Below are 23,439 nucleotides of genomic sequence, written 5' to 3' on the forward strand. Positions count from 1 at the left end.
GATAATTCAAAAACTGAAGGCACCCAATAAAATCTGGCAAGTAGAGGACTTAAATATCTTTCTTCTCAGAGCAGAAGAAATATTTCAAATGTTTCTATCAGCTCTGTAGCACCACATTAAAGTCTTAGTACAGGTTTGGAAGCAGAAAAAAAGGAGATTTTTGAAAACACATGGAGGTGTAAAGCCTATCTTTCTTTTCTAAAAATAGCTTATTTCCTGAAATCTTTGACCTTTGAAATGCTAAATTGATGAAAAAGGTAATTAAACTTTTGACTCCAGGGTTAAAAATTATTTCATTAAACGTTATTACAAATCTGAGTAAGCAAGCTGTCACTTGAACATTTCTATTTCACAGGCTGATTAAAATTAAAAACAGGTTTCTCACCTAATTTCAGTAGGATGAGGTAAATATTTATTCTTTTCATTCAACAAACTTGCAATTCCCATTGTTACCTCTATAGCCCTACATGTACAAAAAAGTCCTCCAGAATATAGAGACCCTCTTCATTAAATGTCTGACTCAAATTCCATGGTGTATGCTGTATGGACAGCTGATCTCTCAGGGTGTTATGGGTGTTACGGGTTAAGTGGAATGCACTCTAAATCCCATGTTGAAATAAATCCAAATGCTAGGGGATTCCCTTTTGATGAAAGAAACAGATGGGACATTAGGAAAGTCATATAGAGAGAAATTGTTAGCTGGCCATATCTGCTTGTGCAGGGCCTGTGAGTTACCACAGGCCACAGTCTAGCTCCCACCTGCCAGATGTACACAGATAACATCAGTGGGTCTTTACAATGCTCTCCTGTCTATGTTTCAATCTTCAAACTACTTTTCAGATCGTTCTTCTCTACCTAAGTTTGGTGATAAATAGCAGTGAGGAACAGACCTTGGGACTTGGCAATGACAGTGTTGTACTAAACACCAAGCTTATCTACACTGCCATGCCACTGCCTAGAAAGGAAGACAGCCCCCCTCACCCCTAATACACTTATAGGATCATATAGGCTAAACACCACTCCTAAGGTGTTATTTTATTCTGAAGAGATTTTCTTTTAATGAAGATACAGAATGTGCATGGCAATCATATGGCTCCTGATATGCCTGGGGTATGTGTTCAGATCCTCTTTGTAAAAAGGGAGAATTAATTTTTTTAGTATACCATTTTCAGAGAGCTAGCTTAGAGCTAGCAAAAAGGAGCAATAGAAGAGGTAAAAGCGTATGCAGCTTTACAGAAAAGATAAACACTGCAAGCACTGGAGTTGATACCTACAGATGATACATAAAGCAGCATATTGTGACTTGTCTTTGTTTCTGTTGACTATGGTAAATGTTGCAAGATGTAACCCTTGTAAACAAAAAAGCCATGAGTAGAGAAAGTGGCTGTGGAAAAAATGTTAATGTCAGGACATGGAAAATCTGTATTTATTGCTGAGTAATGAGAATAACAGATGGAACTTATCATATTTAGAATATATGTACATATTGATATATGACTGAACTGTTGGCAGAATCATTACATCATCAGCAAATATAAAGTTCACCTTCTCTGGGTCTGCCGATATTTGTGTGTATATTAAAGAAGATTCAATACAATGAAAAGTCCCGTTTGAGTTTGAACAAAGAACTTAAAAAATTAATTTTTGACTCAAGGCTTAAATATTTTGTAGGGTTAGTTACTGTGGGAGAAAGGAGACATAACCCTTTTTACTGAGTCAATAGACAAGCACTTAATGAAAGATTTTGTCCCAAGATCTTTAGACTGAAAAACAAAGCATTTAGTAAGTGATCAGATTTTTTAAAAGCATTTTTAAATATGATTTTTTTTCATAAAGTATGTCAATGTCCTTGTAGGAGCTGAAATTTTTGCTCACATTTTTGATAAGAGGTGATCAAACGGTAAATAAAATGAAGATGCACAATATGATGGACTCAGTACTAGCTATGGCTGGAATGTGGGAGTAGCTTCTGTTCCTAATGCTGACACCATCCTGCTGCATTATGTTGAATTCATTATTTTGCATTCTGTGTCTCCCTTTCCACCTCGTATCCTTCACTGGATTTCCTTAGACAATAATTATTTAAAGGCACTTGCAATCTTTCTGTAAATCGTCCACTGTGACCCTTACTCTTACAATAATGTAAGAATGTAAGAATAATGAGCAGTGCTTTTATTTGTGGGTAAGTACTTGTACTTTGATAGTCATCCCTTTACAGAAATATTATTACCATATAGGGCATCGATCACAGCATTCTGGGAGTCAGTGTGCTTTTTTTCCCCCTTTTCCTTTTTTTTTTTCCTACTAGTAAACAGACATGGTGCTCAAGTAATATTTAGTCTTTTTAGTGCAGTACATGGGAGCTGGTGCATGCAGTAGTCAGCAGCATTGCTAATTCTTGGTGTGAATCTAAGAAAAATCAGCATTTTGCACAATAATCTCTGGACAAAAATTTTAACCCAACAGACTTCATCAATTGTGGATTTTTATCTAAAATACAAGTGTTTTCTAAAGCTTTCCCATGAAAAAAATCAAGGATAAATGGAGATCAGATATTGGAATTGCAAATATATAAATACTGTGTATGCTATAATAGGCATTTCTGAAGAAATCTGAATAGCAGATAATACAATAAAATTCAAGATAGAATTCAAATTAATAATAAAAATAAAAGTACCCAAGCATTTACTGAATTTTTATCAAATCTGACTTCATATAATTTAGATCTGGAACCACATATGTAATTCCTAACAGAATTCCTAAATTCCTAAATTTAATTCCTAATTTCCTAAACAGAATGAAAACTCCTGGGAAGAATTTCATGCAACAATCATGCTTTAGAAAGAAGATAAATAGCGGGATCTTTATAAGTTCTCTGTGGATGAAGATGTCTTTCCCAAAGAAAAGGTTGCACCAAAAACACTATGCATCTGAAGAAGATGAAGAGGCACAGGAGCTGCTTGCTAACCAACTTGTGAAAAAGTAATTTACATTATTGCTATATCATCTACTAGTATTTCTTAACAGAGTGTATTTGCTATCTTACCCAAGATTCTGTCATTCTTAGAACTCTGCTGACCTCCAGTACTAGTTGAAAGGTCCTCTGGCATAGGTTCATCTGGATCATCAGGGACATCACTAGTTGGAGGACTTTCCTTTCCTAGTAGTGAGGAGAGCATCAGTTAGTTGTCAGAGTAGCCTCATTTTCAAATAATACAATAAGAGGAACCATAAACCAAATAAAACTTAAACCCCCCCTCCCCCCAAACGCTAGGAAAGCATGATATTCTTAGACCAAACCCAACTCTCCTGCAGAGAAAACTTCTTACGAATACAAGGGAATTATATTTTTTAAACAAATGCATGCCAATGTCTCTGACAAATGTACTGAGTCTGGATACACAGTTATTAGCCATATCATTTTGGATATTTGTGAGATATGTATGTTTTCCAGCTGCTATGCTCAGCAGACCCAATTTAGCCAATACAGACTGACAGATTACAAAGGTTATGAAATGGACATCCTTCGTAAAAACTCTTCTTTCTTCCACAAGTTCTCCTTGAGAACACATCTAGATTTGCTTCAAAAACATAGTGAAATCTAACCCACAAGTATTCTGGGGCTCCACAAGACCTACCTCAAAAATAAAGTTTTATCTTCAACTAAAAATTCAGCTACAATGCCAGCAAGCTTCACTAATACCCACAGATCAAACTCTGCCTGGTCCTTGTGCCTACAAGTAGTGAAGTGTCTGTAGGTACCAGGACTTCTTAAACACGTAGAATTGGCAGAGTTCAGTAAACACATGACTTTGAGGATTTTATTGTCTTCTATTTGCAAATAAGAAACAAACCCCAATATCTTGAGTACACAAGGGTTTGCAGAGGTAGTTTAGTGCTTTAACACATTGTAGGCATTGTAGAACTGTTGCAGTGCCGAACACAATACAGTAAGAAAAGGAACTATCTTGCTAAGTATTGTGCTTCCAGAAATGGTCAGGTTTCTTGATTCAGCCCTCAGTCACAGCATACATCTCCTGCCCACAGTACTATCACTGTCTTGCAGAACTTCTTTTAAAATAACTGCATACATCTCTAACAAAAGCATGCCTTGGAAACATCTACTGAAGGAATTATTTAAGTGATTAATTTCATTGACTATTAGTAAAAGACTGGCCTTTGCATTAATAGCGAAGAATAGAACAGACCCAGAGCAGAATTTGAATGCAGTAATGTTCACATAAGACCCTTGTCTCAAAAATGGAGATGTTACCAAATTACATTGATGAAATCTGTTGAACATCCTGTGGCAATTGGCACACTGGTAAGGGTAGTAATTCTATGGCACAAAGCCCTAGCAAATTAGTGGGTTTTCTTCCTAATGAGAATTCTCTCATTAAAACACAAACATCAATTAAACCTTAAAACACTTAGCAGAAATGGAAAAACTAAACCAAATACTGCTTATTTTAGTGATAGAAGTTTAGTGGTGCCAGTTATGGACTTGATCTGAACGAAGCGAATGATTTCTCCCTGCCTCCTGGATGGATCAAAGCATTGTGTTTTCCCATCTATACTGATCACGATGGGGAAAAATGACAGATACTTTTAAGCCATCTTCCAAATTAGCTGTTTTGGGTTGTTTGCACAAACCTATGTTTAATTGAATGAAATGAGTATGTGACTGCATTTCTTAATGCCGCACCTATCAAAATGTGGAATAATCGCTGAGCAGGAGTTTTGAGAGCAGCATCAGGGAAACCATCCCAAATTGCAGCTAGAGGACTCCAGGGCATTGAAGAAACAGTCCTGCACTGGCAGGGGGATTAACTACATGATTTAATAAGGTCCCCTCATACCCAGCTTCTGTGGGATATTCTTAAATGGGCAAAATCACACCCACTGGATGTCAGTGCAAGAGCAAAGGCAGATTGCCTAAATGTACAAGAGGGAATATGAATTTTACAGCAAAGGAAAACAAAAGCAGGAAGTAAGTTCATTTTTTTTTTTGTCATTCACTATTTAGCTCCTTATTTAGTTATTTCTTCATATTTCTGGGATGTAGGGAACTTACAGAACTGAGAGCGACTTTCCATTGCAAGTCCTAACCTGCCAAACTGAGATATGTCTTACAGGTAAGATGTACAAGTGAGGAGAGACAGCTGAAATATTTGTTTGTTCAACACATTTCACTCCACACAAAACAAAAACCAAAAACCCCAGAGGTTTAATTAGAGGGCAAGCAACAGCCTGGCAGCTTTCTTCACATTACATGTAAGTTAAGGAAATTTGTTAAAATGTAACAGTAATCCAAAGCTACCTGCCTCTTCCAAGGATCAAAGTGCACTACCAGTTACCACAATGGAAGTTGATGCTTTGACTGAATCTTGGCTGAGAAGAACAATTATCCTAAAAACCTGAAGATTATTTTTGACTACAAACCAATATAAACTCATAATACCAGAACTACGGGATAACAGATAACAGACAAAATAATGTCTTTAAAAGTGTGCTATTAGGCATCCTACAATACGTAGTCTAAGTAGACTTGGTCTACTTAAGTAGACTTCTCCTGTTAGCAGAAGAGTACATTTGCAGTGGTGAACTCTTTGGTTCACTAAATGGGTATCAGTCTTCTCCTTGTTAAATTAATAGCAGTTTTCTCAGTATGAATCAGACTTTCCTCATGGACTTGGTGGGGCAGAAGCTGGAGATCAGGTCTGTTTCCCTCTTTGCAGGAGACTGTAGTTAAGAAAATTTGGTAAACTTGTTTCTAATGACCCATTAACTATAATTTAATTTCTTCTTGTTACACATGATAGAGAAATCCCTACATGCAAAAAGACAGGGCAAAACTAGTAGATTTAAAATAGATCCATTTGTTGAGCTTTGTCTCTTGGATTCTAGAGCATCGTATTTGCATTTCATGCCTTAACTGCATGTAAATAATTACACCATGGTAAGTCCATTACTGCATGGCAATCTTACACATACACAATCTCACTAACATTCTTTTGCAACTGAATTTAGATTTGAAGGGGGATGAGGAAAGGTGGGAATGCTTTCCATTTTAATTTCAAACAGACATGTCCAGACCAACAACTGGTCAAAGGAAAAGGAGCTAAACCCCACCCCAATACATAGTGGCCACTACTGGGGAAAATTATTCAAAAGTCACATAACAGAACAATGTAGCATAAGAAGTGAGGTATAAAAAATAAAATCTAATCTTGGGTGAAGGGGATTTTTTTATTATTATTTTAATTAATTATTCTACAGCAAAGAGCCATCTTAGCTGTAGAATTGAAGTTCTGTTTCTGGTACTGCCACTGACTAGCGTTGCTCTTGGTCAAGTCATAAATAGAAAGAATTAGAACTGCAGGCTGTATCAAAATTCCTTCATTTCAATCTCCATCTCTGCAAGATGGTCTCAGATTTTCAACGCTGCCATTTCTACATAAAAATAGTCAGAGAAGAGCCTAAGCTATCAGGGATGCTTGGCAAGACCCTCAACTTCTCTCGATTTGAGTTTCCTCAACTCTGCTCTAGAAATATACTTGAAGACATAAGAGAAGAGAGGAAGGGAAAAAGCTGCCTAGTTCAGTAAGGTTTTAGTATCCTTTATTTCTGTCAAAGTCCTGGTGTTCCTTTAACATGTACATCCAGATCTAAGAGTAATTCAGTTCCTGCCAGAATGATGCTGCTGGTGCTATGACCGTTGAAAAGAAACCCAGGGCAGGATGTCTTATAGAAATCTCATTCCCTATCCTTTCCCAAACAAATGTTGGGTGTGTGTGTATTTAATATTGAGGGTTTCTTCTTCCTGCTTTTTCAGAGTGCAGCACAACTTGATTTGTTCTAGGAGATCTCTTATTGTTAGATGTAGAAACATTTGTACTGTTTTTTCACCTTCCTTAACTGTTAGGCCCTAGAACTGAGAAAAAAAAAAAAAGGCAGGAAAAATACTGCTGGGTAAGTGAGATATTATCTGTGTTTTCTGACTCTCTTGTATGGGTGCCGGATACCATTTGGTTAAATGTGTGTCAGCTCTCTCTTCATTTCAGAACTGCAACTGCTTGTCTCATGAAATATCACTTTCAGGAGAAAAATAAAAAGTGTGAACTCTGTGCTAGTCACACAGTATTTCAGTTCCTCTAGGAGTCAGCCATGCCTGGATTCCCTGAGGTGGGAATGCCTGTGTGCACGCAGGGTTTGGCTAACTCACATTAGTTTTATACTTTCTTGGCCTGGTTGGCTGCTACCGCACCTGAGTCAGCTGCAGCTGCATGAAACACATGGCTGCACAATGCCATGTCTGAGCTGCGGTGACTGTTTCTAGAGACCTTCTTCATCTCTGGGTTGAAAAACAAAGCAAGAAGCCCCAAAGAAACCCACCAAATTAAATTTATTTTTTAATTTACATTTTTTAAAAACACAACCAAGTGTGCCAGTGAACCAAGTCCCCTAATTCCACAGGCCCAGAGAGCCAGCTACACCTGATGAGCAATACTCATAAAGCAGGAGAAATAAATAAGTGTTTTACAGCTGACAGGACAATCTCACACTCCTGAAACTGTGCAGTTATTTAACTGGTTCCCAACTTATAGCAGAGCTGCCGTATCATGCAAGGAAGCATTCCAGAAGCAAGTAGAAACCCAGGAGAATGCAAGGGGAAAAATTCCTTTCAACAGTAGTAGATGTTACTACTTCTTTCTCATAGGTTGCATTCACCAACCTATGAGAAAGAAGTAGGTAACATCCCTGTGCCTCCAGATCCTCTACTTTTGAGGTCTAGTAAGAGCTTACAAAGAGCCAGTATCTGAACCTAATCTGATAAATGCTCATTTCCAGAAGGTGAGTTCCCGCATAACTCTTACCATAAATGAAAGTAAATTAGGAATTTCTTTCTCTGGCCAATTGCTCATAAATCCAGCTAACAACTCAATACAAGTCACAGCCTTTGCTCACAGAAAGTACCAGATGCTCAGTGACAGAAACAGTAGGAAGAGTCCAAAGCTTTCTTTAATCTGTTTGTGTAGGTCTCCCTCCTATCAAAGGTAACCTTCTTTTTCAAGAAAACCCTCTCTCATCACAAAATAGTACTACTGCATGATATGCCAGAAAAGCTAAAAGGCACAGCAAAATACTACAGTGGTTCAGCTACGGAAAACTTTGAGAACTACAAATTATAGACATACATCTATTATGTGTATATTTACATATATACAAGCATTCAAAATGGCAAAGTTCCTTGTAAGTTTTCCCTCTGAAGGGGAGAGGCAGGCCACAAGGAATGCAAAGTGTTTGCTCTACCAATCTGATCAAGGCAGCATCTCCCCTATTGCTACTCTTCATGTCAAAAGAAAAACAAGCAAGGCTCTAGTAAGAAGTAGCAGGTGTGAAGCTCAAATTCACACCATGGTAAAGAGTACCACAACGGTTAGGTGGGGGTATCCAGGGTAGCCTGTGCTGCTGCAGAGGAAGAGGAGGTCAGCGTTCCTGTCTGAAAGAGCTCACGCAAGCAGGGAAGGGTTTCTGCAGCAGGCAGAGGAGCTGAACTCAAATTGTGGTGCCTCTCACTGCTCCAAGCAGATCCAAAGTGAATAAATGACTAAAACCCCATTGCTTTTTCTGCTAAGGCAAAAAATGCTTCAGGAACTGCATGTCTAGGACAGATTTAATTCATTTACAAATTGGTTCAACATGCAAAAAAGCAGTGATGTGTACGTTTATCCACTTACAATTCCAAATTTGTTACCTGAGGAGCAAGTGCAACATGTTTCCACAGAGCTAATAGGAATGACTTCCCTATAATAAACATAACTGGTAATCTTCTGTTGGCATGAAAGATCATTATACTGTTGCTCTTTCAGACAGAAAATGTGTTTTTTATTTCTCAGATTACATTGAAAGTTCCAGGTTCCAATTTTTGACAAAACTTTTCAAAAATTTTCAGAAAGGAGGCAGAAAAATAACAAGAGAGAGAGGGAAAGAAAACTGTATTCATATATTTCAGGAAAACCCAGTGACATAGTCACCCACATTGTGCCCAGACCTTTACCAGCTACCTCCTAGAGCTGGAGCCCCCAGGTCCTGAGGCAGCAGCGCCCAAGAGCTGCCTCTGAAGCAGGAGTTGCAGGCCCAGGTGTCTGCTGTGAGTGGGCTCAGCGACAGGGCTGTCATGCTTCAGGCTGAACACTAAAAGTGAAAACTGAAAGCCATCAACCGTTGCAGCTGCCAACATATTAGGGAAACTGGGAAAGACAGTAACTTGGCCTTTTTCAACTGTGGAGGCACAACAATATGAATATGTCTCATCTCGCTAAACCAATTTTTTAAGGAACCAATTTCCAAGGAAGTTAAGAATACCCCCAAGGAATATCAATATGGGTTAAGACTGCAAAATCCTATTCATGCAACTACGGGGCAAGTTTTAGAATCCCAAATTCTCTGCCATTTAAACATATTTCAAAATATCATCTTGGACAAAAACAATTATAAGCCTAAAGACTCATGCCAATCAGTTCTCATCTTCTTTTTTCTTCTTGCTCTTTTGACTACTTTTTTTTTTTCCTTTCTGTTTTTAAACATGTATAAGTAAAATGAAATGCTTTGGAAAAAAGTCAAAGAGCCCTATATGGTAAATACAGTTTGTTTGCTTTTAGTCTTTGCCCCCTCTCACCTGGTGAACTAGGTTTGTTCTATATTTATTTTTTAACAACCAGAATTTTGCTCCCAAGAGAAATGGTATAAACGTGCACCTGACCATGCTATAGGGATATGCTACCACAGGTTTAATGCAAAATTACATCTATGCTTCTATATTCCCTTGATGTTTATATTTACACAGTCCCTTTTAAAAAATTCATGCACCATTGGACTTGATATCAAGAGATATCATTAATTATATCTCAATTCCCGCTTTGGTTTTAAAAAAGAACCGAAGAAATTTTATTGACAACAAGAAAAACATTGTACTGTGCTAGAAAGATGAGCAGGAATTTAGTATTTTCTCTGTCGAAGTAAGGACCTCACCTGAAACCTGGGACATATCTTGAGCCTCATCTGTTTCCATTTTCCTCAAGTTATCTGAGAAGAGAGGAAGAGCCTTATGTTAATGTAAAATTACACACACATACACACACAGAAAAAGAGAAAAAAACCCCACCTCACACACATAGAAAGAGAAAAAAGGGGAAAGGAAAATTCCCCTTTGCTATTTAACTATAAGACTATCTGGGAAGAATAATGTATTTTTCTCTTTATTTCCTCCCTGCATACTTGCTGGAGTATCAGACTGGCACAGACCTTGATCCTTTGAAAAACAGCATTACAAAGATTTATAAAAATATCATTACAAGCACAGGAGGACCAAATTTGTTATTTATTGTTAATTTCCTACTGCATAATAACCCAAAATGCAAACTGACTGCAACAAAATTAAGCAGAAAATTAAATGGCCCTGGGTCATTGTAGGCACAGAATTCATTCTCTTGGTTGATCCATAGTTATGTTCTTTCTAATTTACTGAGCATGCATCGATGAACCTTGAGTCAGCTTGGTGACACACGTACAATCAGCAATCAAAAACCGAAGCAATTTGCTGAAGAATGTCTCATTTACCCAGGCAGGGCTGCATATCTGAGCAGCAACAGCCACTACCTCCATTAATAATGAATACACCTCCAGCCACAGCAGATGGGCAGAGCAGCAGCTCCAGGCTTTGGCCCCTTGCTCGCCCGGGAGCCCTTCCCTCAGATCGCACCAGCCTGGCACTGCACGGGAGAGAAGTGCAGCTCCCGAAAATAGCGAAACAAGTGCAGGAGGGAGAAGGAACCCGTGCCTTCCTGTTTTGCTGACAGATGGCTGGCTCCACAGCATGGTAAGTGATACCAGGAAGCTCCTGCCCTCTGCTTGCAACACACCATCTTCTGAGGAGCCAGCAACCAGTGACCACAAGCACCAGGGAGAAGCGTGTGGAGAGTTAGTGGGGTAGAAGCAAAACTCAGGTTCTCAATCAGAAGGGGACCCTACAGGTCCCAGGGCTCGAGTGCTGGCTACAGACAGCTGGTGGCCCCTTGGATAACAGATGTGCTGCTGGAGCAGGTAGTCCCATCACAACTTGGTCCCCACCTTGAGGTATGGCATGAGCAGCTGAGGTAGCCCCAGGTGGGGAGGGGACAAAGAGCCTACAAGCTCTTTGTTCAGCCGTGGAATGTTAGGTCACATCTTCACCTGCTGCAGCTGGCTTCACATCCTACCAAGCAGAGAAGCCGTTCTTTGCTGTTTCTTGTAACTGAGATGCTTGCACTGTCAAGCCTGCTTCCTGGAATTAAACCATCATTTTCTTCAAGGACGGAAGAAGAGAAGGATGTAGTTTGAGCTCCTGGGAAAGGGTTCAACTTTATCCTGACCTTTTTAGCCCAATTTCCCTTATTATTCTTTTCCCAAAACAAGATCTTCAACGTGTTCTCCAAAAATTTGAAGTGGGAAAGTGTAACAGCTATTATTTTATTTAATAATTTCATAAAGTTTATGGTCTACTCACTTGCTTCTGAATGTGAACAGTACATCTCAGATCCAATATATTGCTGCCCCCGACCTTTCAACTTACAAATCCTGTCTTTACTCATCAGGCCCAATCTAGAATTGTAAAAAGAAAGTGTGTAGGCTGCAGGGCCACAGACAGATAGGATGTAGAACAGTTTATGGTCTATGAAGTTTGCAAAAAAAGATTGGGTGTTCTTAAAGAGGATTCTGGCTCTTGCACACATACTGTAACACTGCTTAATATCCAATTATGCTCCATCTTGCTTCATTCTGCACCTAAACTTTAATTCCAGACAAGCAATTTGTTTAACGTCTATATATAGTTCTCAGAAATTACTACAGCCATTTTTGCAAAATGCAAAAAGCCACCTTCCACTCAAAAATTTGCATCTGTTCCTATGGGACTGAAGAGCTTTCTATAGGTCCATTTTTAATAAAGTAGTCAGTGGGAAAAGCAGCTTCTCTTGCAGGAGGGAAAACCCTGTAATTGTAGCCTGCTCAGTTACTGGAAGCATGGTGTATTTACGGCAGGTGGTAAGGTACAAGGTGCCTTACTTCTGCAATTATGACTGAACACAAAGAAAAGAAAGAAATGTGAACGCATTTTATTACTGCCTTCTAGGGTCACCCAGCTACTATTAATCAGTTGATTACTACATGTTTTTCCAGAAGACAGTGAAACCTAACCAACCAAAAAACCACCCCAAGAATACACCCACCAGAAAGGGGTCACACTTAGGAATGGCCTTTATTCCAACTGTAATTGCCTTCTCGCTGTTGCTGGGGCTTCAGCAGGACTGGGAGTGCCAAGGGAAGAAGGTGCAAAGGAGAAAGTTTCTTCTAGTTTTGTATTCCTGAATTTATCCACCTTTGCCATAACAAGCCTTACACTCAGCATTTCTGCAACTTAAGCCACACACTTGTCAGCTGTACTCCTTCCTGCCTCTTGCTGTCATCACACAGAATTCTGTTGGAAAATGCTTCCCAAAGGAGAAGTCCCATTTCTTTATTTCTTAAATGAAGAGCTAAACTACAGGGCTGATTTTTTTGCTTGGTGGGTTTTTTTTTTGTTTTGTTTTGTTTTGTTTTGTTTTGTTTTTGGTGTTTTGTGTGTTTGTTTTTTCATTTGTTTTGGGGTTTTTTTGTTTGTTTTTGTTGTTGGTGGTGGTGGTGGTGGCTTTTTAGGTTTTTTTTAATGAAAGTAAACTGGACTACAGTTTGTTGTGGGGTTTGGGACATTTTTTAGTGGAATAGTCTTAGCTTGCTTACTGTGAGGTTAGATCACTGCCTCTCCTGAAACACACCCTCAGATCTCACACTGATAGCATCAGGATTTATTCTTGAATTAGGTGACTTTAAGACGTTCGGCAAAGCTGATCCATCTTGCAGGGATGAAACACTGAGAGGAAATAGAGCTGGTGGGAAAGTGATGATGGAAAGATATTTTTCCTTCCCAATCATTACTTAGAACTATTAAACATAGTTCCTAAGGAATAAAAAACCAAAACTTTAAAAAATCCTCAAGGGTGTTTTGAATCCCTCCCAGAGGAAGATTGTACTCTTATTGTATCTGGTAAATACTAATGAAATCCCAGCTAACTTCAGCTTAAGCCCTGTATCAGTAAAGAATTTATGACAGGACATCTGGGACCCCATCTCAGTTCTGCAATTGGCCACGTGTAGGTTTTGGCTCTGTGTTTGTTAAAAAGGTTTGTCACACCTGACTTGAACAAAACAGGTCTTGGGCTAAATTTTACGTGCTAAGAGTAGAATTTATCCTTTTGCCTTTGGTACAGTAAATCAATGAATAGGAAACCAGGCCCTGATTTTCCCCCCTTTCCTCTGCTCTAGAATCAGCAAAAACAAGAATTATCTCCATTTGGAAAATAAGAGATCCTATGTATGGATATGAGGATTTACACTAAAGCATTTATTTGTTATCAATTTGTAAATCAATAAACCTTTACAATGATTTATCTAAAAGAACAATGTTTTAGAAATGTTTCTGACACAAAACCCTAAAATTACAGTCTATTTTGGTTTGGCACGAAAGAGATGTTTTGTAATTTTTCGCTGCTTAAGTTTTACCCATGAATCAAATTTGTCACTAGAATAATAAGTGTGTATGGCTTCATTGTCTTCAATGCAGTCACATCTCTTTAGGTTATCAGCTAATTTAGGAGCCCGAATTTAGAAATCAAAAGCTGTGTGGTCACCTGACTGAAATAGTCTTGCTCTCAAATGCTGAACCTGTCTCACTCTCATTTACAGCAGGAAAGGGATTAGCACCTAGGTGATAACAGATAATCCTTCTATTTAGGAATACAAATAGCTTCAAAGTTTGGCCCCTTATTACAAGAGCTACAAAACAGATAAAATTCCTTTCAAAATAGATAAAATTATTTCCTCAAGGATGTTCAGATAAGGAACTCTAACCTGTACACTTTCCCCTTCAGACTATGAATACCAGATTCAGAGATGAAGCTACTACAATCCTTTGGAAAAAGAATCAAATATTGCAACTTTAAATTACCTGATGATCAACACAGGGTCCTTCTGAAGGGTTATAATGATTTTTTTTTTTTTTAATAAGAAAGCATCCAAGTGACCATGATCGCACAAAAATTTTGGATTAAAGTTAGTCAGCATTTGTCCCAAAGAAAATTTACATATCACAAATTTCCCTCCTTGCAACTTTCTATACAATATAACTCATGTTATATCTCAATAATCTATCAAAATACACCCCATGAATCACTGGAAGTACTGCTCCATTTACACCTAATGTCAATTACAACCAGAAGTAGATTTAGGACCTTTTAGAATTCCAGGTGTAAATAGGAAGAAGTTATTGTAAGGTCAAAATTTTCTAATCTTTCAGAATACAGCAAATTAATTATTGGCAAATCTTGGCTTATTATTTGGTCTCCCAGAAAATTCAAAAGTAAAACTCCTTGTCAAGAAAATGAATGCTTAGCATTTATACAAAGCTTCACCAATTGATATAAAACGTGTAAGCTTGTCAGTCCTTCTACAGCCCCATTCTCTTAGGATATTAAAAGATCACAAGATTGGGCCACTGATGTGATTCAATGGAATGACCTAATGCAATGCCAAAGACTAGCTATCCTTTTTTCTCTTCTGTTTCCCAAGCTACATATGTACTGACTTCTCTGGGACAAGATGTGCTGCACACTCAGCACAATGGAACCTCACAGTAAGGAAATTAAATCACAAATGCTGATATTTGTGGAGCCACTTTGGTCCTACACCAGCCCACCTAAACTCAGAGCTGTCCTTCCATCTACAGAGACCTCTACCTCTGGTGCTACAAGGGCTCCACAAATATACACCACATCCAGCTGCATGTTTCCTGACAATTCTTGGGTGTAGCCATGCTGAGCAGACAGAAAGGTGCCTGAAGGAACATTTCTGTCTTGAGTGCCGCCCTCAAGGGGCAGGTACACATCCATGAAACCTCCAAGCAGAAAATAAGCACCCACAAAGTCTTGAGGGGAGGGGAAATGAACTTTCTACAAGGGACCTGGTGCTCTGCAGCTGCTTTTGCAAATATAGTGAGGGGAACATGCATTCCTCAGCGGTGGCAACTCTGGGTTAACTGTGAAAAACAAGCAAAGAGGCAAACCCCAGCTTAACTTCCACAGTCACCTTGGGAAAAGGCCTTACTGTGCCACCCTGACTTCTGTAAGCAGCCCCATGGCAGGAAAGGGACTGCTCACTCTGGCCACTGGAGCAACTGGCTCCAATGGAGCTCTGGTGCGTGAGCACGTCTCGTCTTTGTGGTCTCACATGTCTCATTGGCTCCTTATCACACAGGCTTCACCTTTAGCAAACTAAAACTCCAAATCAACAACCAAAACCATAAACCCCCAATCCGCTTCAAAACCTAAATTGAAGTGAAGCTCCTAAAATGGGGTTCTAGATTCAACCACCTAAGACATATAAATAGAAGTTTAATCAATAAATTCATAAAGGAAAAGGAGGTTTCAGCCTGAAAAACACAGAAAATTCCTGTAGCCCTTAACATACCTGACAGGAGAATTTGCACATTAAAAACAGGTTAGGAGTGGTATCATCATATATGAGTCATCAGTTTTTTGGGGTTTAAGCTGGAAGTTGCATCTGCCTGCAGAATAATAGTGCAGCTGCATTTCCAATTCCACCAGACGGTCTCGACATAACGAAACCAAGCCTCTTGTATCCATGGAAGTCAAGGAACATAGGGCAACAACCAAGAGAAGTGAATAAAAATACCTTTCCAAATAGATTTAACATTTAGCTTCATTTTAAGCCAAAGAGCTAATACATATATAAACAGATTTGTAACTTCATGTACAAATGTGCTAAATATGGTTAAACATGCAACAGGAAGACTGTTAAACATGCAAAAAGATAATCTGCATTGTATAACCAATCTTCAAATACTTGAAGAAAGCTGCTAGAATTCTACAAACTCATTTTAATTAAAAGCATTTAATATCTCAGCAAGCAGCTGATAATTAGCTTTATTATTGTAATTTAATATGCTACACTTCACAATCTCTGTGAATGACTCTACTTTAGAACCATTTTAAATCTATTTTTAATTTCCGCCTCATCACACAGCTCAATGTAAATAATAACTACCAAGGAGAGGGGTGGTCCTTTCTAAACCTGAGAGTCGTAATGAGCACTTCAATGTCCTTCCATTTCTGTTTAAAAAAAACAAAACAAATACCTCCAGGTCTTTTAAAAGACTACATTAAAACAGACAAAAGGTTAAAACTAAGTGAATCAATTTTTTTCCCTCTGTCCTAATTCTGTATTCAGCATTTTCTACATAGTCAAGGGAGATGTTTAGTTTATTCAGTCATTTCTCAATTCCTGCCTAGTGTAAATGCTGGTTAACTACACGAATTGACAATACAATTATGAGCATACAGTGAAATTTCAATGGAGAGCTCCTGTCTGCAAAATGAAGGAAGCAGTGTAATTCAACACACAAGATTAAGAAAAGAACTCTGCTAACAGTGCAGATGTGAAACATTTAAATGTCTGGCACATGTAAAATTAATTTCTGTGTTAGGGAACAATTGTGCGGATGTAAAAAAGTTGTCTCAAAGATCCTACATAATTCTCAGTTCTTTGGGAATTCTTTTTTCAAATCACTGACAAATGATAAAAGGTGCATCTTGTATCATGTATGTGTTTTTCATATGTGCTCTTCCTAGCATTTTCTGTGCTTGAGCTATATTCATGTAACAATTCATTGCTAAAGGAGATAATAAAAAAATCCATTCTTTTATTGACTTTGTGTGCAAATTACTAGACTTGATATCATTGCAAATATGAAAAATGTTGTTCCTTCAAGTTTTTGAATTGCAACCAGAGTCATTATAAATTGTTTCCACAATATGAGAAAAATATGAAGGCAATTTTCCTAATTAAGGGCAAGTTTTATTAACTCATTAAACCCTGTCACCTTTATCCACTAAAAATCAAGCAGAAAAGTAGAATAAATTCACCAGGACAAAGAAAATGCACACACTTCCATCTTATAAATAAACTGACTATAAAAGGTGAGGGGTGTAAATTAAGGCACTCAATCTAAGAACACAGCATATTTGCAAGAGGCCAAATCGAGCTCTTGGATATTCTTCCAGAGCTCTCACTCAAAGGGAGGCAAACAGCAGACGAAGAACTGTACTTTTTGCATATATCTATTTATCTGATTAAAAAAGCGTAGGATGTCCTTACCGCAGTGTATCTAAATATGCAACAGAGAAAACATAAAAGCTTATCTTTATGTTGAGAAATTTAATTGCCAAGTGTACTATACAATATACCAGTAGTCAATTTGTCCGAATTACAGGAGGTTTCTGTAACTCTGCTTCATGATCACAGAATTGCTTCCTAATTTCCCTTCAAACTGTTCAGGCTGTTACGGTTTATTAAAGGACATTACCAGCCTGAATAAGCATGTTAGAGATTAGTGTGATTTCTTTTTTTTAACTCTTAAATAAACCTAAAAATAGCTCCTAAAACTAAAGGAAATTAGCAAATTCCTCCACACTATATATTTTAGTTAACTTACTCTGCTTCTGCAAATATTTTGGGTCCAATCCTCTATGGTCAATTCCAGCTTTATACTACGATTGCTCTGCTGTTCTCAGTGAGTTGAAACAAGCAGAAATATGAAGCAATTCAGCGGGGAATCTGATCTCTCTTACAGAGCAAGTTTCTCTTTCACTGAGAAAGCTAGAGCAAGTGGAATCAGAAGAAGAAACATAAATCTTTCACATGAAGTAAGTGAAATAAGCAAGAGAAATGGACAGTTCCCACAGCTTAAAAAATACGATGATTTCAGTGTGACTGCTCATCCAAACCTGCAGTCTGACTGGCCTTTGGAGCATTTATACAGGAAGCATGAGTGTGCCATGCAGTTCCCGAACCTGCATGGTCCTATCCCCAAGAATTCACAATGGTACAATCAAAGCTAAGAACATGCATGTATCTTTTCAGAACTAGGACTGACTTTTGCAGCCACCACATTGTTGGGAGTGACCTGAGTAGTACAAAAACCCGTTATCTCTTCTTGTTCACCACCTTAAAGCATGGAGGAAGCTGTGCTCTGAAGGAGAAGGGTGAGGCAGAAGTTGTTGGGGTTTTAAGAAAGACGCATTGCAACATACCTTAAGGGGTACACATAATTCTGTTTAAATTTAGGGAGCAAACAAAACTTTTGTTGAGTTGTAGTTAGGTTTATGTACAGACTGATGTAGGGACATGAAGCCACAGTTGACCTTGGAAGAATGGAGTTTTTCAGCTGAAGTCAGTTCACTTTGCTGGATAGCCACTGGAGAGAGAAAACTCTCCACTACTTTGGATGAGTGGAAGGTATTTAAAGTAGCCTCCTGTTTAAAAAAATGCCATAAAGCTGACAAGACTGAGGCTGTCTGCCTTGCTTCAGATGGCATTCACACTCATCTCTAAACACTTTTCCACTCCAGTGTCGGGTGGGGGGAGCAAAAATAATCTTCGGACTACAGAAAAAATACCAGTGAAGAAATGGTCTTTCCTCTTTTGACTCCTGTATTGAGTTTCAAGCATTTAAAAAGGCTTCCCAAAGAATTATAGTCCCAGAAAATACTGATGAGAGTATTTATCTTCCACTTCTCAACTGGTATAATGTATTCCCAGTGTTCTTTCTTTCTGAGTAATTTCATACTTGCTAGAAAAGTGGTGTTTGTCACTTGGGAGGGGAATTCCAGGGGAGCCAGCAGCGCATCCTGCTTTAATCTCACAAGGATGACAACATTTTCCAAAGATTCCATTATTGCTACACTAAATTCTACTATTTTACTATGATTCTTTTGGTCTAATTCTATTACTTTTAATAATAGTAGAAAGTAATGACTGGTCAAAATGTAATGAAGTACATATGTGAATCTTGACCAAAAAACAAAAATTACTATGGATCCAGCTCTTCTTGCACATAAAACAGGAGGGAAAAAAATCCCACAAGCCTTCAATGGAAGTTTTTTCTGACAAAGAGCCACACAATTAGTCTGTGATCCATGACTTTCGATATCTTTTGGACTTTTTGAGAGAACATTGCCAAAAATTATCTGCCAGAACAGCACACAATTCATTATGCCCTTGTTTGCTGTTGCTGAAATACAGACTGGACCCATTTCCTTGTTTTCTGCAAAATTGTGGTGTTAGTATATGAAGTACCTAAGCTCAAATAAAATATGTCTGGAAATGTTTTTGGCTTCATTTTGGAGTTATCCAATTTTAATGATGAGAAAGAAGGTTTGCATTGTTGTAAAACTCTGTGGATTGGTTATCCAGTTACATTTCTGCATTGCTATGCAGTGGAGGCGGCAAGCAGACCAGGTTTTTGGTATTAAGGTCCACAAGGGAAAGGAAACCTGCTGCAGTAATGCTGAGATGGAGACTATTGCATTTTTTAATGGTACACTGAATGCAACACAAATGACAAAGATGTTGTTCATGCTTGTGTAAGGGAACAAGCAACCAGATCATTCCTGGAGGGAGTACTGGCAGCTGGGAGCTGGAGTGGAAAGTCTGAGGTATATGACAAGCTTGTCTCTCTAATGCAACTCAGGAGTATGGGACCTACTAAAAACACACCAAGGCACTTTGCACACTTGTAGTTAAGTAACCACCCTGAGAAATACTCAGTTGGGATAAAGGATTCACATAGGATCAGTGCCTAAGCTTCTCCAGTTACTGGGAGGATGAAGTGCAAAAAGAAAAGAGCCCTCTGGTCTGTCTTCCCATCATTACTTTGGCCCAGAGTCATTAGTGATTCCTCTTCAAATACTACGGTCCATCAGTCATTCCTGACTGAATTAGGACAGTCAGTATAATTACATACTATGCTTCTGTGTTCCTGTCATTTCCCCTGGAAGCCATACCCAGTAGGTAGAGGACTTTTGCAAGGATCAGTGCATTAGGTTTGAAGTCCTGGGGATGTCCAGCATTGGACTTCCATTGACGTTTGTCTGGTAAGTCTTCTCACTCAGTGGATAAACCTGATTTCTCATTGGCTTTTATCTTCAATTTACCTTATAATTCGGGATACAATTCCTATTTATATTTTTTTTGGTAAACTTGCAGTATATCATGTTCTGAGTTTCATCTACTTTAATCAAAAGAAAACAAAAAGAACATGGGTAGTCACCAATACCAAGATTTGTGAGAAAATCTTTAAGGTTGGAAGCAAGTCTGGGATAACAGAAATATGAACTACGTAAAGTGCAGAGCTCTGCACTATATCGGACACTTCCCCCCTGCAGTTCTGCTGCAGACAGCCATCATAAGGACATGAACTGTTTCATGAGTTCTTGGTCTTGCACATGGTCTGAACTTGGTTTCTCATGTCTCCAGGGTTCAGTTTCAAAGGCTTTGATAAAGAAGTAAGGCATACAGCCATCTAACTAAAACTTGGTAGAGTTTTCCTAAGAATTGAGGGGGTGGGGATATAAGGCACTCTAAGCAGTATATCTTGCGTTTTTTATTCAGTTTTTTGACCAACACAAGTTAAAATCAAAGCAGAGCATGCCAATCTTAGAAAGAAGTCTATGCATGGAAGCAATGAAACCTTTCAGAAAAGAGACATAGTATCAACTACTGTATCTACTATTATATTAACCCATTCACGGGGCATTTTCATGTTAACATGCACAAATCCATTCTCACTTTTTGGACTTATATTTTCCTTCAGTAAAGAAGAGAACAGAGAATAAACAAAGTTACCTAAGTGCAAAAAATTTGTTCGGAAAATTCAGAAGCTAAAAGCATTGCATCCTTCATTTTTCTATTTCAATAAGGCTTCAAACACCTTAAACTATTCAATTCACACACAAGGTGAGAGAGCAGTGCCACAAGCCACTCAGAACATGCCCCTGTTTAGCTGAGTCAGATAAAGTATTTCCAAGTATTTGAAAGGAATTTTAGTACCTATTTCTAAATGCATCATATTAATATGCTTTTTCTTTACATTTCAATGATAATTTATAAGGTTTAACACAGTCATTGTCATTAGCGAGTCACACTCCACGGTACTGCAGAGTGCGCGTGAGTTACAACTGATGTGAGCAGTCAACTGAAACTAACAAAGCATGGCTTTTAAAGGACTTGGACCTTACAAGGCATTACAGCTTCGAATTTTAAAACTAAACTATTAAAGTACAGAAAATAGGTTGTTAATGTAAATGCATAAAATGTAGTCGGGATTATATACCTGGTTGATTTAATATGGGTGGGGTTTGGCCATCTGGACAGTAAATGAATATCAATGTAACCTTGGTACCATGCAGATATCAGAAAGAAAAATACTAGTAGTCAAGAAGCTCTAAATCCTAACTTCTAGCCTTCACACAAAGTCCTTGAAAACACTTCTTGCACTAGGACTCAGAGAAAGGAAAAAAGGGGGAAAAAAAAGAAAAAAAAAAGAAAAAAGAAAAGAAAAAAGAAAAGAAAAAAAGAAAGAAAAAGTAAAAAGAAATAACATTATATTCCTCTACAACAATTTACATAGTTTAAGCCAGTGGCCACACAAGTCTAAAAAATTCTTCCATCCCACAAAACATCACTTTTTTTAGATAATTTGCAATCATACACTATAAAATTTTCTGACACAGTATTATTGACAATTTTGGAAGCAGAATGCTTTGCACAGTGTCTGGCAGTGATACCATACCTTCTAAACCAAGGTAGAAAAGTAATCCAAGAAGTAATCAGGTTTCTTGAAGCACAAAATTTAAAGTTTCCTTAGAACCGATTGCTGCAGTGGGAACTCATTTCTTCACACACACAGTTTCTAACTACACGCATCTTCTTTAGCAAAGACAACAGAGCGAAGCTGTCCCTTCACAGAGAGGGTAACTTTGCGGAGCGGGGTGAAAAAAACCCTCCAGCTGTGTGACAGGCTGTATGGCAAGGCGGAAAACTTCTGGTGCCACCGCTATTCGGAAGTCAGCAACTTCTCTAAAGCCGTTCCCCTCAAACGCACTGAGGCTGCTAATTTTACAATTTCCCAATAGTTTTTACGACGTCCGTACCTGCCTCCCCTCCGCAAACTACAGGCGCAAGCACACGGAACGCGGGCTTTGACTGAACCTAAGTGCTGTAGCTGACTCGAGGAGTACACAGACCAATCCGCATTTGAATCAATGAATACTCCTCGGCCAGCTCCTCATGGCTACTCATCTCTGAAATTTTAAGGAAGCACTCTAAAACGCCTGGATTACACTCGAGCTGTATGTTCGGCTCAATGTTTTCAAATTAAAAAAAAAAAAAAAAAGAAAAGAAAAAAAAGTGCGGGACGGGGAGAAGGGGGAGAAAGGGTTGGGATGGGATGGGATGGGATGACCCGGCTCCGCAGTTTCTCACTTAACGCGCCCGGCAACTTCTCCGCGGCAGCACCGGCTCTGCGCCGCCCCATCTCACCCGCGCACCGCAGCTGCCCGGGGCTGACCCCCGCTCGCCCCGGGGGCCGGGGCTGGTGCCCGCCCGGGACCCCCCGCCCCGCGGTACCTGCTACGCCGGGGCCGGGGCGGGCGGCAGCTGTGGCGGCGCGGCTGGCGCCGCTCCATGTGCCGGCGCTGCCCCGCGGGCGGCGGCTCCGCGCCCGGTCCCTCCCCCGCCGCTCCCGCTCGCCCGCCCGCCCGCCCTCCGCCCCGCGCGGCCACCGCCCGCTCCGCGCCCGCGCACGCCCCCGCCCCGCCGGTGCCGCTGCTTGGGACGGCGGCGGGCGAGCGGCGGCCCCCGGGGCGGAGGGACTTTTACCTGCCGAGAGGTACCTGTTACCGGAGCGCCCCGCCAGCTGCGCGCAGCTGGAAGCGCGGGAGAGGGGCCGGGCTCCGCGCCGCCCCACAGACGCTCCCGGGGCCGGCCTCATTCGGTGCCGGGACTCGGGTGTCCCCGCACGGCAGGCAGCGACCAGGCACAGCGATACGGCCGAGAGTCACAAGCCGTCAGCTGCAGACATCCACCTGTAATGCTCCAGAACTAAGGGGTCAGATTATCCTTCTTTACTTCAACCTAGTCTTTCGCATCCCGTGCAAAACGCGTCCCGCGCTTTTGTGCACTTGAATTTAACGGCCGGACCAAAACTTAAGTAACTTACTTAAAATCGGTGACAGAGACAGTCGCTGAGATCCGGACCTTACTCTTCAGTCCGGAGGGCACGGCAAATCTGATGGAAATTACTCATGCTTAAGAATTATGCTCATTTACACTCTGTGGAGGATCTCATTTTTTTGCTGTGCTTCAGTTCCTCATCCTCAAGATGTGGATAACAAATACTTCCTTTCTCACATCCAACTTTATCTTTGCTCTCATGTGACAAAAGTTTAG

The 23,439-nt window shown here is 39.6% G+C and overlaps 1 protein-coding gene across 11 annotated transcripts in view; it reads right to left on the reverse strand.

The window, feature by feature from the left end:
- IKZF1 (IKAROS family zinc finger 1) overlaps positions 1-22,937 on the reverse strand; it is a 71,083-nt gene extending 48,146 nt beyond the window's left edge. For 8 of the 11 annotated variants that reach the window (XM_066185718.1, XM_066185708.1, XM_066185699.1 and 5 more), the window contains exons 1-3: positions 21,782-22,429; positions 10,036-10,089; positions 3,047-3,160 (exon numbers count right to left, since the gene is read on the reverse strand). In XM_066185718.1, the coding sequence (XP_066041815.1) occupies positions 3,047-3,160; positions 10,036-10,075 (154 nt within the window). In that variant the 5' untranslated portion in view covers positions 10,076-10,089; positions 21,782-22,429. Of the gene's footprint in view, positions 1-3,046; positions 3,161-10,035; positions 10,090-21,781; positions 22,430-22,883 lie in introns of those variants that run through there. The other 3 variants (XM_066185727.1, XM_066185736.1, XM_066185673.1) reach the window with 3 other exon arrangements.
- Positions 22,938-23,439: the final 502 nt, after the last annotated feature.

The sequence above is a fragment of the Chamaea fasciata genome, unplaced genomic scaffold (assembly GCF_029207755.1).
Source record: "Chamaea fasciata isolate MVZ Bird 193981 ecotype frontalis unplaced genomic scaffold, bChaFas1.0.hap1 SCAF_1, whole genome shotgun sequence".
Lineage (NCBI taxonomy): Eukaryota > Metazoa > Chordata > Aves > Passeriformes > Sylviidae > Chamaea > Chamaea fasciata.